Source organism: Ostreococcus tauri (genome assembly GCF_000214015.3).
Source record: "Ostreococcus tauri WGS project CAID00000000 data, contig chromosome 09, whole genome shotgun sequence".
Lineage (NCBI taxonomy): Eukaryota > Viridiplantae > Chlorophyta > Mamiellophyceae > Mamiellales > Bathycoccaceae > Ostreococcus > Ostreococcus tauri.
The window spans coordinates 412,118-427,087 of NC_014434.2; the positions used below are offsets into that span (position 1 = coordinate 412,118).

At 60.7% G+C, this 14,970-nt stretch overlaps 12 protein-coding genes across 12 annotated transcripts; 8 read left to right on the forward strand and 4 right to left on the reverse strand.

Moving 5' to 3' along the window:
• Positions 1–54: 54 nt before the first annotated feature.
• Positions 55–1,707, forward strand: OT_ostta09g02670 (von Willebrand factor, type A; the record flags this gene model as incomplete). Its single annotated transcript, XM_003081211.2, has 1 exon — positions 55–1,707. One exon carries the CDS (start codon positions 55–57, stop codon positions 1,705–1,707), a length of 1,653 nt encoding a protein of 550 aa, XP_003081259.2.
• Positions 1,708–1,827: 120 nt separating this feature from the next.
• On the forward strand, positions 1,828–2,433 carry OT_ostta09g02680 (Tetratricopeptide repeat; the record flags this gene model as incomplete). The annotated part of the gene is made up of 1 exon (XM_003081212.2): positions 1,828–2,433. The coding sequence occupies one exon, from the start codon at positions 1,828–1,830 to the stop codon at positions 2,431–2,433; it is 606 nt and encodes a 201-aa protein (XP_003081260.2).
• Positions 2,434–2,559: 126 nt separating this feature from the next.
• OT_ostta09g02690 (Dihydroneopterin aldolase) lies at positions 2,560–3,045 on the forward strand (the record flags this gene model as incomplete). Its single annotated transcript, XM_003081213.2, has 1 exon — positions 2,560–3,045. One exon carries the CDS (start codon positions 2,560–2,562, stop codon positions 3,043–3,045), a length of 486 nt encoding a protein of 161 aa, XP_003081261.2.
• Positions 3,046–3,137: 92 nt separating this feature from the next.
• OT_ostta09g02700 (Mitochondrial substrate/solute carrier) lies at positions 3,138–4,232 on the forward strand (the record flags this gene model as incomplete). Its single annotated transcript, XM_003081214.2, has 1 exon — positions 3,138–4,232. One exon carries the CDS (start codon positions 3,138–3,140, stop codon positions 4,230–4,232), a length of 1,095 nt encoding a protein of 364 aa, XP_003081262.2.
• Positions 4,233–4,492: 260 nt separating this feature from the next.
• On the reverse strand, positions 4,493–4,999 carry OT_ostta09g02710 (unnamed product; the record flags this gene model as incomplete). The annotated part of the gene is made up of 1 exon (XM_022983370.1): positions 4,493–4,999. One exon carries the CDS (start codon positions 4,997–4,999, stop codon positions 4,493–4,495), a length of 507 nt encoding a protein of 168 aa, XP_022839644.1.
• Positions 5,000–5,023: 24 nt separating this feature from the next.
• On the reverse strand, positions 5,024–6,370 carry OT_ostta09g02720 (Magnesium transporter MRS2/LPE10; the record flags this gene model as incomplete). Its single annotated transcript, XM_022983371.1, has 1 exon — positions 5,024–6,370. One exon carries the CDS (start codon positions 6,368–6,370, stop codon positions 5,024–5,026), a length of 1,347 nt encoding a protein of 448 aa, XP_022839645.1.
• A 40-nt stretch (positions 6,371–6,410) lies between these two features.
• Positions 6,411–7,925, forward strand: OT_ostta09g02730 (RNA (C5-cytosine) methyltransferase; the record flags this gene model as incomplete). Its single annotated transcript, XM_003081217.2, has 1 exon — positions 6,411–7,925. The coding sequence occupies one exon, from the start codon at positions 6,411–6,413 to the stop codon at positions 7,923–7,925; it is 1,515 nt and encodes a 504-aa protein (XP_003081265.2).
• Positions 7,926–7,934: 9 nt separating this feature from the next.
• OT_ostta09g02740 (Exocyst complex component Sec10-like) lies at positions 7,935–10,205 on the reverse strand (the record flags this gene model as incomplete). The annotated part of the gene is made up of 2 exons (XM_022983372.1): positions 7,935–10,049; positions 10,158–10,205. 2 exons carry the CDS (start codon positions 10,203–10,205, stop codon positions 7,935–7,937), a joined length of 2,163 nt encoding a protein of 720 aa, XP_022839646.1.
• Positions 10,206–10,521: 316 nt separating this feature from the next.
• On the forward strand, positions 10,522–10,887 carry OT_ostta09g02750 (BAG domain; the record flags this gene model as incomplete). The annotated part of the gene is made up of 1 exon (XM_003081219.2): positions 10,522–10,887. The coding sequence occupies one exon, from the start codon at positions 10,522–10,524 to the stop codon at positions 10,885–10,887; it is 366 nt and encodes a 121-aa protein (XP_003081267.2).
• Positions 10,888–11,273: 386 nt separating this feature from the next.
• On the reverse strand, positions 11,274–12,110 carry OT_ostta09g02760 (Class II aldolase/adducin N-terminal; the record flags this gene model as incomplete). Its single annotated transcript, XM_022983373.1, has 1 exon — positions 11,274–12,110. One exon carries the CDS (start codon positions 12,108–12,110, stop codon positions 11,274–11,276), a length of 837 nt encoding a protein of 278 aa, XP_022839647.1.
• A 128-nt stretch (positions 12,111–12,238) lies between these two features.
• On the forward strand, positions 12,239–13,738 carry OT_ostta09g02770 (Nicotinamide N-methyltransferase-like; the record flags this gene model as incomplete). The annotated part of the gene is made up of 2 exons (XM_003081221.1): positions 12,239–12,283; positions 12,452–13,738. 2 exons carry the CDS (start codon positions 12,239–12,241, stop codon positions 13,736–13,738), a joined length of 1,332 nt encoding a protein of 443 aa, XP_003081269.1.
• A 151-nt stretch (positions 13,739–13,889) lies between these two features.
• Positions 13,890–14,732, forward strand: OT_ostta09g02780 (unnamed product; the record flags this gene model as incomplete). The annotated part of the gene is made up of 1 exon (XM_003081222.1): positions 13,890–14,732. One exon carries the CDS (start codon positions 13,890–13,892, stop codon positions 14,730–14,732), a length of 843 nt encoding a protein of 280 aa, XP_003081270.1.
• Positions 14,733–14,970: the final 238 nt, after the last annotated feature.

Here is a 14,970-nt window from a genome sequence, read left to right on the forward strand (position 1 = left end):
ATGTTAGGGCTAGATTTCAATCGGCAGCGGGTGGGGATGAATGGTGCGGCGCCGATGGGTGGTGCGGCTGACGTTAAACCCACGAGGCGTTTCATCGCGCCTGTGAGTGAGTGCGAGTTCACTTTACAGAGCGTGCTCGAGGAAGTGACGCTGGACGAGGAGAAGCGTGAGAGAGGGAAGCGTCCGCAGCGAGCGTTGGGTGCGGCGATAGGGATCGCGACTGGTTTATTAGCAGAGTCACACGCGTCGCAGGGAGGTCGAGTGCTCGTGTTTACCTCAGGACCGTGCACGATGGGTCCTGGAACAGTCGTGGGGACAGATATGGGTGAAAACTTGCGCTCTCATCAGGATTTGGAAAAGAATGCGAGCAAGCATTACAAAGAGGCGTGCAAGTACTACAACGCGATTGGTATTCGACTAGCCACGAATTCACACACGTTAGACGTATTCGCGTGCTCCCTGGATCAGGTCGGTCTGGCGGAAATGAAGATTGCCGTGGACCAAACGGGTGGTGTGATGTTTCTCGCCGAACAGTTCCGCGCGGAGACGTTTAGGCAGTCGCTGGCGAAACTGTTCGCCCGAGATCCTAAAAATGGGGCGTTGGAGATGCGATTCAATGGCACGTTCAGCGTGTTCTGCACGCCGCAAGTCATGGTTTGCGGTGCTATTGGTCCGATTAGCGCTTTGGCGGTGAAGTCGCAACGCATCAGCGAAAATGAAATCGGTCTCGGACAAACCACGTCGTGGAGAATGTGTTCATTCACGCCATCAACGACGATCGCGGTGTACTATGAAGTCGTCAATCAACATAGCAATCCGATTCCGCACGGTCAGCCGTTTTTCCTGCAGTTTTGCACGAGGTACAAGCTGAGCGATGGCACAATTCGCTTGCGAGTTACAACGATCGCTAGAAGATGGGTGGAGAGTAGCTCGGCGCCTGAGATCGTGGGTGGATTCGATCAGGAGGCGTGTGCGGTGCTCATGGCAAGAATCGCCACGTTTAGGACGGAAAATGAGGAGTCTTTCGATCTCTTGCGATGGCTCGATCGAACTCTCATTCGAGTGGGATCCAAGTTTGGCGAATATCAGCGGGACGCTCCAGATAGTTTCAGGATGCCGCCGACGATGTCTATCTATCCGCAGTTCATGTTCCATCTGCGACGTTCGCAGTTCTTACAAACGGCGAACAATTCTCCAGATGAGACGGCGTTCTACCGCATAATGCTCACACGTGAGACGGTGACGACGTCGTTGGTGATGATTCAGCCGACTCTGTTGAGCTATTCATTCAACGGTGCACCTCAACCGGTGCTCTTGGACGTGAGCGCGATCACACCGGACACAATCTTACTCTTAGATTCCTATTTTTTGATCGTCGTTCACCGAGGAAGCACTATCGCCGGTTGGCACAGAGAGGGATATCAGGATCAACCGGAACACGAGGCGTTCCGCGCGCTACTGGCATCGCCCGTGCGCGACGCCCAAGCGTTAGCCGCCGAGCGATGTCCGACGCCGCGCCTCGTCGAGTGCAACCAAGGAGGATCCCAAGCTCGATTCTTGCTCGCCAAGCTCAACCCTTCCGCGACGCACAACACGTCGGCCAACGGCTACGGCGCTCAACAAGGCGGCGGAGAGTACATCTTCACCGACGACATCTCCCTCAGCGTCTTCCTGGAGCACCTGAGCAAGCTCGCCGTCTCCTCGTAGATAGGAGACCAACTTGTAACATCTAGATCCGCGTCGTGGCGCGGTACCACCCACTCGCGTCCTCTCGTCTTCGCGCCGCAGTCCTCGCCTGGCGACGATTACTCAACCGACCGACCAACCATGGTCGCGTCCACGTTCTCACCCATCTCGCGCCCGATCACCCCCCCGATCACGCGCGCGCGCGCAACGCGTGCCCGCGCCCGCGCCAGACCGAACGCCGGTCGCTTGGTCGGTGAATCTTGGGTCGAGATGTCCGACGCGAGCTCGGCGATCGAAGACGGACGCGAACTCTTCGCCGCCGGTGAGCACGAGCGAGCGCTCGCGGCGTTCGAGCGAGCGCTCACGCTCTCCGGAAGCGGCACGCGGAGAGACCGATCGAAGCCGGCGGAGCTGTCGCTCGGTGAACGGCAGGCGGCGTTGTATAACATTGCGAGCGCGCGGTGCGCGATTGGCGACGCGGAGAACGCGCTGTTGGCCATCGAGGGTTGCTTCAAGGCTGGGTACGCGAATCCGCGAGCGTACGGGGCGTCGAGGGCGATCAACGATTTAAACGCGATGTGGTCCGACGACGATTTAACGCTGGCGACGCGCACGGAGGAGTTCAAGGAGTTGGTGAAAAAGTACAAGGTGCAGCCGAGCGGCTTGGCGATGCAGTTCGACTGGAGCGGAAGCGTCGTCGGGAGCGTCGTGAACGCCGTGAACGACAAGGTATCGCCGAAACGGTGAGCGAAACAAAGAGACATCTCATCACAATTCGCTCATGGATCGCATCGACGCGCGATGTCATCGTGTAATTCAGCAAACAAGCGCGGTTTCTTTGTCGTCTCGTCCGCCACACGCCGCCTCCGCGCGATGTCCGCGCGCGTTCCTCTTCGCGGTATCCGCGCCCTCACCAGGTCCCTCTCCAGCGCATCGGCGAGCACGTCCAAACCATCACCGAGCGACGTGATCGTGATGCGCGACATGGAGTTCTTCGCTCGGCACGGTGCGCTCGAACCAGAGCGCGCGCTCGGACAGAAATTCCTCGTCAACGTGGAAATCGCGTGCGATTTACGCCGCGTGGGCGTCTCCGACAATCTGCGGGACACGATCGATTACGCCCAGGCGTGGGGCATCGTCCGGGAGATCGTCGAGCGCGGAACGACGCGGACGACGATCGAGGCGGTGGCGCACGAGACGGCGACGACGCTCCTGCAAACGTTTGACGGCGCGGCGTCCGTGCGAGTGGGAATCGATAAGCCACACGTCGCGATCGAGGGTGGGTTGAGGTCGTTGGGTGTGCGCATATTTCGCGATCGCGGCGACGCGGGCGATGGAACCGTTCGTAGAGACGCGTGACGCGGGCGAAGGCTGTAGACGATGTACGCGCGACGGTTGGTCGCGTCGCGAAAGAGTCCCCACTAATCGTCGCGCCCGCTTCTGCGCTCTAAATGTCGCGCGTCGAGCGCGTCGAGCGCGTCGAGCGCACTGTGATGTTCCCCTCCACGTCCGCGTCGGCGCGCGAGAACGCGGCGTTCACGGCGCACTCCAAGAGAGAAGACGTCGATTGGAACTCGCTGGATAAAAAGAAGTTTTTCGGCGCCGGCGTCGGCGTCTTCTCGGGCGTCACGCTCGCCCTGTACCCGCTGAGCGTGATCAAGACGCGACAGATGGTGAGCGCGAACGCGACGCAGACGTCGGCGTTTGGGGTGGTTCGAGAGGTTGTCAAAGAGCGCGGGATTCGCGGTTTGTACAGAGGGTTCGGAACGATCGTCGTCGGCGCGATACCGATTCGAGTGGTCTACCTGAGCACGTTAGAGGCTGTGAAGGCGCAGACGAACGCGTTGTTTGATACGTATGAGGTGGCAAATAAGTACAGGGGGGCGGCGGATGCGGCGGGAGGGGCGACGGCGAGCTTGGTTTCACAGGCGCTCGCGGTGCCGGTGGATGTGATATCGACGAGGCAGATGGTGCAGGGGATGCGACACGGGAGGGAGACGGCTGTGAAGGCGGTGGAGGGTGGAGGGGCTGTTGCGGCGGAAGAGGTCGCGTTCGCGGGGTACAGGAACGGTATAGATGCGGTGCGACAAATAGTCGCGAAGGAGGGCGTCAGAGGCTTGTACAGAGGCTTCGGCGTGAGCGTCGCCACGCTGGTTCCAGGAAGCGCGCTTTGGTGGGGGTTCTACGGGACGTATAAGCGAACGTTTTGGGATGCGGCGCCCGCGGATTGGCGCGACGACGCCAAGACGACGGATGCGCAGGTTATAGGGGTGCAAGTTGCGAGCGGCGTGTGCGCGGGATTGTCGAGCGGTTTCCTCACAACGCCTCTGGACGTGATCAAAACTCGCTTACAAGTCCTGAGCGGTCAGCCAGGAGGGGAGGGAACGAATTTATCGAGCACGGCGTCGATGATATATCGTGAACACGGCGCCTTGGGATTCTTTCGCGGCGTGCGTCCTCGCATGGTGAGCGTCTCCGTCTGGGGAACGGTTATGGTGTCCGTGTACGAATTCCTGAAACGGAGCTCTAAAAAGGAAGAGGTGTAAAATCAACTCGGGATTACATTATATTAGCAAATCTTGTCTCCTAGTCAAGACGACGGTGGCCAAGCGGTGATATCGAAATGAAATACAACGCGCAGCTAAGCAATTCGTAAAACCATCCCCATGAGCGCTCGGTATCCTGAGCGCGCTCGTGATGTCGAATTTCGGCGGCGTGTTGAGAGACGTCGCGTGCGCGCAACCCGTGCGCATCATACACGCCGAGCAAGAGCTCTACGCCTCGACCGTGTGCCTCGGCGCGTGAGTCACATGGGAGCTGTCTCCACGTTCGTGAACTGATGTAGCTGTGAGATCCATGACTTGGCGTCCACAACTTTCTTCTCACTCGTCTCGACTACGTCGGCGAGTGCCGTGGTCTCGTTGCACAAACCGAACGCCATCGCCTCCACGTCGGCCTCGACGGCGTTTACTATCTGGTGCGCGGCCGCGTGGAATTCGTCGAGAACTTCGCGCACGCGCGTCAACCTCGCCATTGCGTCGCTGATCGATCTCGTGAACGCATATGCGTCTTCGTTATGTTCAAATCGCACTTGGAACGCGTTGAGCGCGTCTGAAAGATCAGCAAACAAATGTCCTGTATCGTTCTCGTTCTCGTTCGTGTGCGGCGTCTCAACGAGCGTGTTCTCCTCTCTCTCGTACGTCGACGCTGCGACGGATGGTTTCTTTGCTGCCATGAGATCATCGCTTTCCGTAATCTCGCTCTTCGTGCTCGCGTCTGTCGCGCTCTCGCGTGTTCTCTTCGATCGCCCCATGGCTTCTTCTGAGGTGCCGAGAAATCACGAGCGACGCCACTCCTTTTTTGATATACGATCGCTCTTATCCACGTCGAACACCTTGAATAATGTGGTTAAGATCTCATCATGCGATGGGGTACCAATGTCACGAGAGGCATCGAGCGCCATCGCGTCTCGAAGGGCTTCCTTAGTAACCGAGTGTTGGTTTTGAGTGACGCCACTGAAGACGTTCTCGAGCGAATCCATGTTGTTGAGAATGAACTGTAGTGAAGCGAGTTCGCTGGCGTGTAAATCGGTTATTTTTGCCGCAGCTTCGATTCGACGCAAGAACATGTACCACATTGCACCGGACCCGCATAGGATGCCCCCACTGATGCACCAAAAGAGCATAACTGGTGCCTCTTCCCAACCGTGCGGAATGTTCATCCCACCAAGCGCCGCCGGCACCGAAGCCATGGCGGCAGAGGTGGCGATTATCGTCGCTCGAAGGTTCATGTGCACCGTACGCGTTCGATCACCATCGAGCTTGAGCTCCCACAGCTCTCTCGCGCTGTTGAGATCCGACGTGAGTTCAGCGATGAGGCCGCCGACGGCTGCCATCCTACGTGCGTGCGACGACAATACATCCGTCACCGCCTCGTCCCGTTCTTCGATCTCTTCCGCGGTAATCGATATCTCCGTTCTACCGTGCTCTTTCGGTATCGGCAACAAACCCGGCGTCGTCGCCGCCGCCTGTAACGCCTCCAGTGACTGTCGTACATCCTCCTCCAACTCCTTTACCGCTCTACGAATCGGCGGTAACTTTTGGAACGGCGGCGCCGCGTACGCCCGCGCGCTTCCGAGCTGCAACACCTCCGAAATCTCATCGATGCTGTGAGCTGCCAACCGTCTCAACCGAAATAACTTGTCTTCGTAATACCTCGAGCTCTCCGTCAGTGCGCACTCCAGCGCGAACGTCGGAAAATCCTGAATCGATAACGACTCCCCCTTCCCACCGTCGACCGCTTTCCACCGCGCGATCTTCTCCGCCGTCCTCTTCGCCACGCTCGATCTGGCATCGAAAACGAAGGCGCGGTCTCGTCCGATCGCCGTCGTCGTCGGTCCCGTCCGCGCGACCAACACGCCGTCTCTGGTCACGAAACTCGCCGGCGCGCTCGCGAACGACGCACCCGCGCCCGCGTGCTCGAGCAAGGCCCAATCGCGCGATCGCAACGTGTTCAGCGGCGACGGGAGAGTTTTCCTCGACGCGAGCGAGACGTCGACGACGGCGATGTCCCGTTCGACCGAATCAACATCATCGCGCGCGCGCTCGACGACGAACGCGCGTACACTCGGAATCGAGCGGTCGATCGCGGACGCGAAACATCGTCGCGTCGCCAGGAGCGCCATCGCCGCGCGGTGCGCGCTCGCCCGCGCGTGCGCGGTCGCCATGTCGAAAAGCGACGCGAACTGGCGACGACGAGCGACGACGCGTCAGTGCGCCATGCGCGCGCGCGCGCGCGACGGCCGACGCACCGCGCGGTGGACGGTGCGTTCGAGCGCCCCTGGTCGTCGTCGGCGCGTCCTCGCACCGACGCGCGCGACGCGTGCGAATGTTGACGACGAGGCAGTTCGTTGGGACGTCGTTCGTCGACGCGCGGAAACGGTCGTAAACAAGGCGCTGAACGGCGCGGACGCCGCGAAAGCGCTGCGAAAGGCGCTCAGAGGTGAGCTCAATAACGAGGAGCGACGGGCGATCGCGCGATGCGCGCTCGGGTGCGAGGTTTGGAGGATTCGGTTGGCGGCGGAGCGAGCGAGCGCTTTGAGAAGCGAAACGGGCGATGTACTGGCGACGTACGGGCGTTTCGATAGGAACGATGCCGCGGGAGCGTTGGTGTTCACGTATTGGTTGAGAGATCGCGGCGGCTCCGGGCCGACGCCGGGGAAGGAGGAGATGTTCAGGATGTATGGCGATGGCGTCGACGCGTGCGCCGCCGCCACAGAGGAAGACACGGTCGAGTGGTCGACGGATGGTGCGATGAAGATATCGGAACTCTCAGCGATTCCGGTGCCATTGGCGGAGATGTTTGTGCGCGATTACGGCGATGATGAGGCTCTGAGGTTAGCGCGAGCGATGAACGAGCCGGGTCCAGTGATGTGTCGGGCGAACGTCGCTCGATGCAGCGTGGAAGAATGCGCAGAGCGACTGGAACAGGACGGGTTGAAGATAGCACCCGCGAGATTCGCAACGCACGCCTTTGCGCTAGTCAATGGGGCTCCCGCGAACGGGGGGATATTTGGCGTCAACGCTTGGCGCGAGGGGTGGTTTGAGGTTCAAGACGAGGGTAGTCAGTTGATAGTTGCCGCGCTGGAGGCGAAAGCGGGTGAACGCGTTCTCGACGCGTGTGCGGGTAACGGTGGGAAAACGCTCGCGATCGCGGCCGAAATGAAATTCGGCGAGGTATGTGTGTTCGACATTGATCGTCGACGATTAGCGCATCTAGAGGCGAACGCCGAGCGCGCCGGGTCGCGTGACATGGTGACAACAGTACAGGGGACGTCTCTGCAAGACTTGGCACCTCAGTCTTTCGATGCTGTCTTGGTCGACGCTCCGTGTTCGAGCGTCGGTGCGCTTCGGCGAACGCCGTCGCTTCGCCACATGCACGACGATCCGAACGAGCTTGCTAAGATTCAACTCGGCATTCTTCGTGAAGCCGCAGCGCTCGTTAAGCCGGGTGGACGTCTGGTGTACGCGACGTGCTCCGTGCTCTCGTTTGAGAACCACGAAGTGGTGCGCGCGTTCGAGTCGGAATTCGCCGATATTTACGAACCGTTGCCATTTGACGATGCGTTCATTGCCGCTTCACGCGAAAGAGATCGCGAACACGAGCGCTCACTTCTTCCGCACTTGCACGGCACAGACGGCTTTTTCATAGCACGATTTAGAAATAGATCAAACTTCTAGGCTATGCGGCTAATCCGCTCGTAGATCTCTCAACATGCCGATTTCTACCTTGCTATCGTCGCTCCCTGCATCGCTCTCTAGCTCCTGGACCAACACGTCAACCGCATCGGCGCTGACGACCAAGACATTTGTCCTCAACGAAAATGCCTCGAGTTTCACCACGAGTGCACGCTTGACTCCAGCTTGACGCGCCCATTCGACGTACGCGTTTAAATCAAGTTTTAACTGCATCCCACCAAGCATGCTGTACTTGAATCGGCACACATGCATGAATAGTAAGGAGTAGAATTGCTCCACGATTTCGTTTACGAGTGACTCAGCATTCGTCGAATCGAGGCAGTCTTTCGCGGTTGCTGACAGACCACGCAAAACATCGATGATGGCCGCGCAGGCGGTCGTCTCACGACCTTCAACGGATGCAAAGTCATCCAAGCGTTGTATCCCGCGGAACTTCACATCTAATAGCGCGACTGCGCGCGTCGCTGTGACTTGGAGTGCTTCAGAGAGATCGTTCGCGAGTTGATTTTGCGCAACGGCCAACGTCTGGTTCACGGTGCCTTTCGAGAGCCGTGACGTCACTGACACGATGAAATCGCTCGTTCGACGAAACCATTTGCTCACGTTCGACATCGCTCGCAAAAGAGGCTCAAAGACTTCTGAGCGCGATTCATCTCGCGACGTAGACGATGTGAACCGTGCGCTCGCGCCCCTCGTACTGGCAATTGTTTCACGCAGCATTCTTTGCGCAAGTCGCGTCACTCGCGCAATGAACACTTCGCTGATGCGCAACTGCGCGCCACCAATGTAATCCTCCGACATGTACATTTCAAGTCGGCGAAAGACATCCTTGAAACGCTCACCAAACGCATCCATCGCGCATTCGTCGCTTACATTGAGACACAAAGTGGAAAACAGCTCGTCGTCACTTGGCACCGCATCCAACGACGCACACTCGTCGTCGAGAAGTGCCTCGCTCCCGATCCCGAAAAACGCGTCCGAATCGATGAATTCGAGATCCAGATGGTCGTTCGTGAGCTCGCGCACGATGCGATTCAGTTCGTTTATCCCGCGAAGAGTAGTAGCCGTGAGCGCGAGGCGCAGGCAAAGCGCGTTTGTACTGCGAATCGCGGCGCCCAGGAAGACCTCGACCACGCAGCCGATTCGCTGTTCCATGATGCGACGCAAGAGAACATTCAAAACGTTCACTGCGCGGCCGTTCGAAAAGCCGAACGCCGTGATTATGGACTGTTGATACTCTTTCCGCACCATCGCGCAAATATCGTTGAAATAGCGCTCGACGCGCTCGACACATTCGCTTCCCGTCCTCTCTGCGCTTAGGGATCGCTCCACAGTGTCTCGCACCGACTGCATCTCTTCCATGGCGACGGAGGATAGGAACATCTCTCGAGTCGCGATGAACCTCGAGACGACACTCACGCCGCCGTTCAAATTGAAAAGCGCCTCGGCAGCAGTCTTCGCCTCCGCGTACGCCCTTCTACCTAGCGCCTTCGAGAACTGCTCCAGCAAGTCGTTCTCAACATCCTGACAGTACGCCTCCAACGCTATCGATGCGTCACCGTACGCACGCGTCTCTCTGTCGCTCGAGTCTCCCACTCGCTCGCTCGCCTCGAGTGCGCGATTGACGTATCCGAGCGCCACGCGCGCCAACCTTCCCGCTTCACCCCTCCTCGACGCGTCCACAAATACCCCCCCACACGCCACCTCAAGCGCGTCTCCACCCAAAGCGAACGCCACGGCGCACTCCACGGCGTCCGAGACCTCCTTCGCAATCCGTTCCGCTCTTCGCTCGCGCCACCGCTCGAGCGTCTCCGGCGCCTCCAACCTTCGTATCGCCGTCTCAGCCTTCGCCACCGCCCTCGCGTGCATCGCTCGTAACGCCCTCTCCTCTTCATCCCGCTCACGCAACGCCTCCGAGAACCGTCGTTCCGCCACCTCTCGCGCGTTCGCGCTCAGCGTCGCCCGCGCCCGCGCCTGCGTCGCCTCCGCCCGCGCGCGCTCTTCGACCCATCGCAAAGCCTCTCGCTTCGCCTCCGCGTCTGTCAACCCGCGCACCGCGTCCGCGCACAACTTTCGCGCGACCTCTCGCGCGTCGACGATCGAGATCTACGCGCGCGCGTCGTCAGTCGTCGGTCGCGCGTCGAGTTCGTTGAAGCGAAGAATCACATTCGCATCCGCATTCATCCGCGCGCGTCGTGCGCGTCCGCGACGCACCTCCGCGTCGATCGATCGCCAGCGCGCGTCCGCGACGTGCGTCGGCATGACGTGACCGCGCGCGCGGTGAAACGCGTCGCACAGTGTGGATCAGATTGCGATCATGCGAGTGAAAGTTGACGTGTTTGGATTTCAACACGTCGACGACGCGACGCGACGATTCGCGTTGGACGTCTCGGAGGACACGACGGTGCGCGCGTTGAACGCGATGTGCGCCGAGCGCGCGGGGCTGGATCGCGAGGAGACGCGCGTGCACGCGGGCGGGAAGGCGGCGGACGCGGACGCGACGGTGGAGGCGCTCGCGGGACGCGCGGGCGAGTTACGGGTCGCTCTGATGGCGAATCCCGAGGCGCGACGACGGACGATGGCGGCGGAACTGGAAGCGGTGCGGGCGAGCGCGCGATCGGCGTACGAAGCGCGAAGACGCGAGAACGAGGATGCGGACTCTACGGCGCGCGACGCGCGACGCGGAGTCATCGCCGAGCGTTTAGCGGACGCGGTGAAACACGAGCGAGAGATAGAGACGTTGGAGCGGTTCGGGTCGAACACGCGCGAGACGCGGATGCAGTTGGCGCGTTTGTCGGATGCGTTAGAGAAGACGCTGTTATTTCTAGACGGCGTCGACGCGACTGGGGACGACGGCGTGCGGGCGGCTCGAAAAGACGCGGTACGTCGCGTCGTCGCGTTGGCTGATCGCGTCGACGCGATGTTAGCGCTCATCGAGGGGTGACACGTGGTCATGTTATTATTACAATGGTGCTGAGCTATAGGTGACGTCTATTTCGCCGAGGCGGGGGGGGCGTTTGCTGGATCATCCGAGTCTCCGGATAGCGCCTCTTCGAGCTCGAGAGTGCTGTATATTTGTTCGTATCCGGTTAGCGATGGACGCATGTCCCCGGCGAGATCGTAGTAGAGACCTCCGAGATTGAGAACTTGACGTGTGTCGCTATCCCAGTCTTTGCACGCTGCAAGGCCCGTCGGATACCCTCCCTTGTCCTTCCAAGCATCCGAGGGATTGCGGTATCTGTGTGACAAATCGTTCAACAAGCCGTCGCCCGTGACGGCGGTGTACTCAGAGGCTTCTTTGCAGGGACTACGTATTACCAGTGCGAGAACTCACTGGGTGAGGCGATGACGGCCGGCGAAGACGCGGCGAATCGGGTCCCGGTCGAGCTCGCGCATGCGCGCCTCGAAATGGAGCCGCGCCCACCGAGCCTTACCGCCGTCGGACTCCATATCGCGCTTGAACCGTCGCGCGACGTCATCGCTCACGATGGATAACGGTGAACCGGTTGACATGGCCAATATTTGCACCTCCGCCGCGCGTTCGAGGTAGTAGAGGTCGTCGAACGCCTCGGCGACGGAGGCGCCGCACACGATGACGCCGTGATGCTTGTGCATGAGCACGCGCTTGCCGTTCATCACCCCGACCAAGCGCTCGCCCTCGACGTTATCCAACACCAACCCGTTAAAAGTCGGATCGTACGCGATGTCCCCGGCGAACCGCAACGAGTTCTGGTGACACATCGCCAACTCAAAGCGCTCGACGCAACACAACGCGCTCGCCTTGGGCATGTGCGTGTGCAGCACGCACGCCGCCCCAGCCTTGTGAATCGCGAGATGAATGAAAAACGCCGTCGCATCGATCTCCCCTTGACCCTCCAAAATCGTCCCGCGCTCGTCCACGACGACCAAATTATCCGCCGACGCCTCGCTCCACGCCAACCCGTACGGCGCGCACAGAAACGCGTCTCGTCGTCCCGGAACGACGCACGTGAGGTGATTACACACCCCTTCGTTGAACCCAAGCGCGTCGCACGCCTGATACGCCGCCGCGAGCTCGCACCGCGCCCGCCACGTCTCCTCGTCGCCGCCGTACGTCTCGGGCGGTCGACGATCGACGTTCGTCCACGGATCGCTCCCGGCGCTCGCGACGCGCGGGTACGACGTCATCACCGCGCGCGTCGTCGTCCGCGGCGTCCGTCGCGCGCGCGTCGACGCGCGTCGAGCGATGGGGACGACGCGGCATGGAATGCGTGAAGACGCGCTCGGCGTGGGGTCACGCGTCGACACATCGCGTCATGCCCGCGTGCGACGACGACGACGACGACGACGACGACGACGCGGTGCGAGCGAGGCGCGGCGAAGATGACGCGCGCGGGGGGGGGCGGACGCGGGCGCGCGCGCGCAGGTCGCGAGCGAGGGACGCACGATGATTCGGACGCGTTTTGATGAAGACGAACCGGCGGCGGTGACGCGCGCGCGCGACTGACGGTGGACACGCGCGCGCGCAGGCGCACGAGCGCGCGCGGACGCGGGTGGAATCGTTGGAGACGTTGCGGGAGGAAGCGGCGCGGCGATGGAGCGTGCTGGCGCTGTGTGAAGAGATGGCGGGGAGCGACGCGTACGCGAACCACGCCGAGGCGCTCGGCGCGCGGAGGTTCTTGGTGAAAGCGCTCGATCGAGCGATGCGAGAGGGAGACGAGGAGGCGATGACGATCGTTGGAGGCGCGTTGGGTCGGTGCGGGGAGCTGGCGAAGCGCGAGCGGAGCGTGGAGTTGCGTTCGGTGGCGGGAAGTCAGGTGGGATCGCGCGCTGGACAACCGCCGTCGACGCTTGAGGTGACGCTTCCCGTGAGTGGGAACGTCGTTATCGTGCACGAAAGCGCTTGGAAGGACGCTGGGTTGGCGTGGCGCGTGTGGGGGAGCGCGCAAATAATGTCGCGGATCTTGGACGCGGCTCCGGCGCTCGTGAGGAATTTGGAGGTGCTAGAAATTGGCGCCGGTTGCGGTTTGTGCGGAATCGTCGCCGCGAGCCTCGGTGCGAAGCGCTCGACGATCACAGATGGTGCCCCCGGGGCGCTCGCTGCGATTCAACGAAGCGCTGCGGAGTTGCCTAACGCAACGGCGGCGTTCCTGGACTTTCGGGACGACGCCGACATCATCGATGGCATCGTCTCGCTGGACGATGCGCGTTCGTCCAACGAGGCACGTCACTGGGTGCACTCGCGCTCGGGCTCGCAAAGGACGGTCATCGAAGAGTACAAACTCTCCGTTGACGCCGAATATGATGTGTGCATCGCGACAGATGTGTTGTACAGCGAGGAACACTCGACGCCGCTCGCGGCGAGCCTCTCTCGCCGCATTCGACCGGGAGGGACCGGACTGGTCTTAAACGCGTGCCGCCACGCCGGTCTGCTGAGCGAATTCGCCATCGCACTTCTTGCTCGCGGGCTGCGAGTGCAGATATCCGTCGCTGAGCGTTTTAAAGGTGAGGACGACACGCAGGAGTATCAGGGTGGCCATCTGCATCGAACGCTTCCGTCGGAAGCCGAAGCGTGGTGGACGGAAATCGCCCGCGATCTCTCCGACTTCTCCTCCCTCGTCGTCGCCGATGAAGACAGCTCACTCTCATTGCTCGCCGACGCCGCCGCGGCGTGCCAGTTCATGACGCGTTTCGAGGGACGATTTGTCTTGATGCGCATTCGCAGACCGGATGTGCCGAGCGTCAACACGGAGACGCACGCGCGCGACGAGAGCGTCCCACCCTTCCCAGCGACCCCCCCGCCGCTGCTTTCGTAATGTAATATCGGTATTCACATTTTTTATACAATCGCGTCGCTGATTCGATCCGACGTTCTCTCCGAGGCGCCGCGCGCCGACGCCTCGTCATCCGGTTCGCGCGTTTAGTGTTGGTTGAGTGCATCAACCCTCCCGCACATCCCCCCTCGCGATGCCGCGTCGTTTCAAGACGCACCGCATCGCGCGCGCCGTCGTCGTCGTCGCCGTCGCCCTCGCGAGCGTCGTGAACGTCGTCACCGTCGTTGCGTCCGCCGACCCGATGATCGACTTTGAGGACGAGCGCTCGGACAACTATCGCTCGTTAGTGTTCGGAATCAAGTGCGGGGCGTGTAAGGCGGTGACGTCGGAGATCGGGAACGCGTTCGCGCGCACGGCGAAGAGACATAAGCGAGACGCGGACACGACGGATGCGTTCGGGGGGCGGTACGTGTCGCAGTTCCGGACGAAACTCTCGCGAGAGGTGGACGAGGTGTGCGCGGAGAACGGCGTGGTCGAGCGCGAGTGGGGCTACAGCGAGAAGGGGGCGTCGAATGTGATCAATACCACGCGGGTGTTCGATCGAGCGGGGGTAAACCTGACGCAGGAGGAGAGCTCGATGATACAAATGACGGTTTTCGGCTTGGGCATCTTCACCAAGGAGCCGAGCGAGCGGTTTCATTATCGCGGACCGCCGGGGAGCGAAGAGCCGGGGAGCGATAATTTTTCTTTGATCTCGAACACGTTCGCGAGGAAGACGTTGAGAGAGGCGTGTCAAGCAGTGAGCGATAGCTTAGAGTTCGACGAGGCGATCGACGAGGCGGTGTCGAGCGTCGAGGAAGGCTTCGATTTTGGGATCCAACACAAGCTCTGCCTGCAACTGAATTACTGCAAGGTGAAGAATAAGCGCGGGAAACGACAGAGCATCGAGAGAGTGAAACAAAACGACGGATCGGTCGCGTACGAGATCCCATCCGACGCCGTGGACGCGTCCGCCACGACCAAGGATGAACTCTGAGAGCGGACCCCGCCGAGAGCACAGTCGTCCCTCAACGCACCGCGCGCTCAGGGATTCGCCGCTGCATGTAAAATAAAAGCTTTACGTTCTCGCTTACATCAATTCCACTCGTGATCTTTCCCGCACGTCGTCCCTTCACCGCTCCACGACATCCAGCTCTAGCTCCCGCTCGCCGGCGACGTCGACGCGGGAAATCAAACATTTAATTCTGTCATTCACACAAACCCCACTTCTCGTC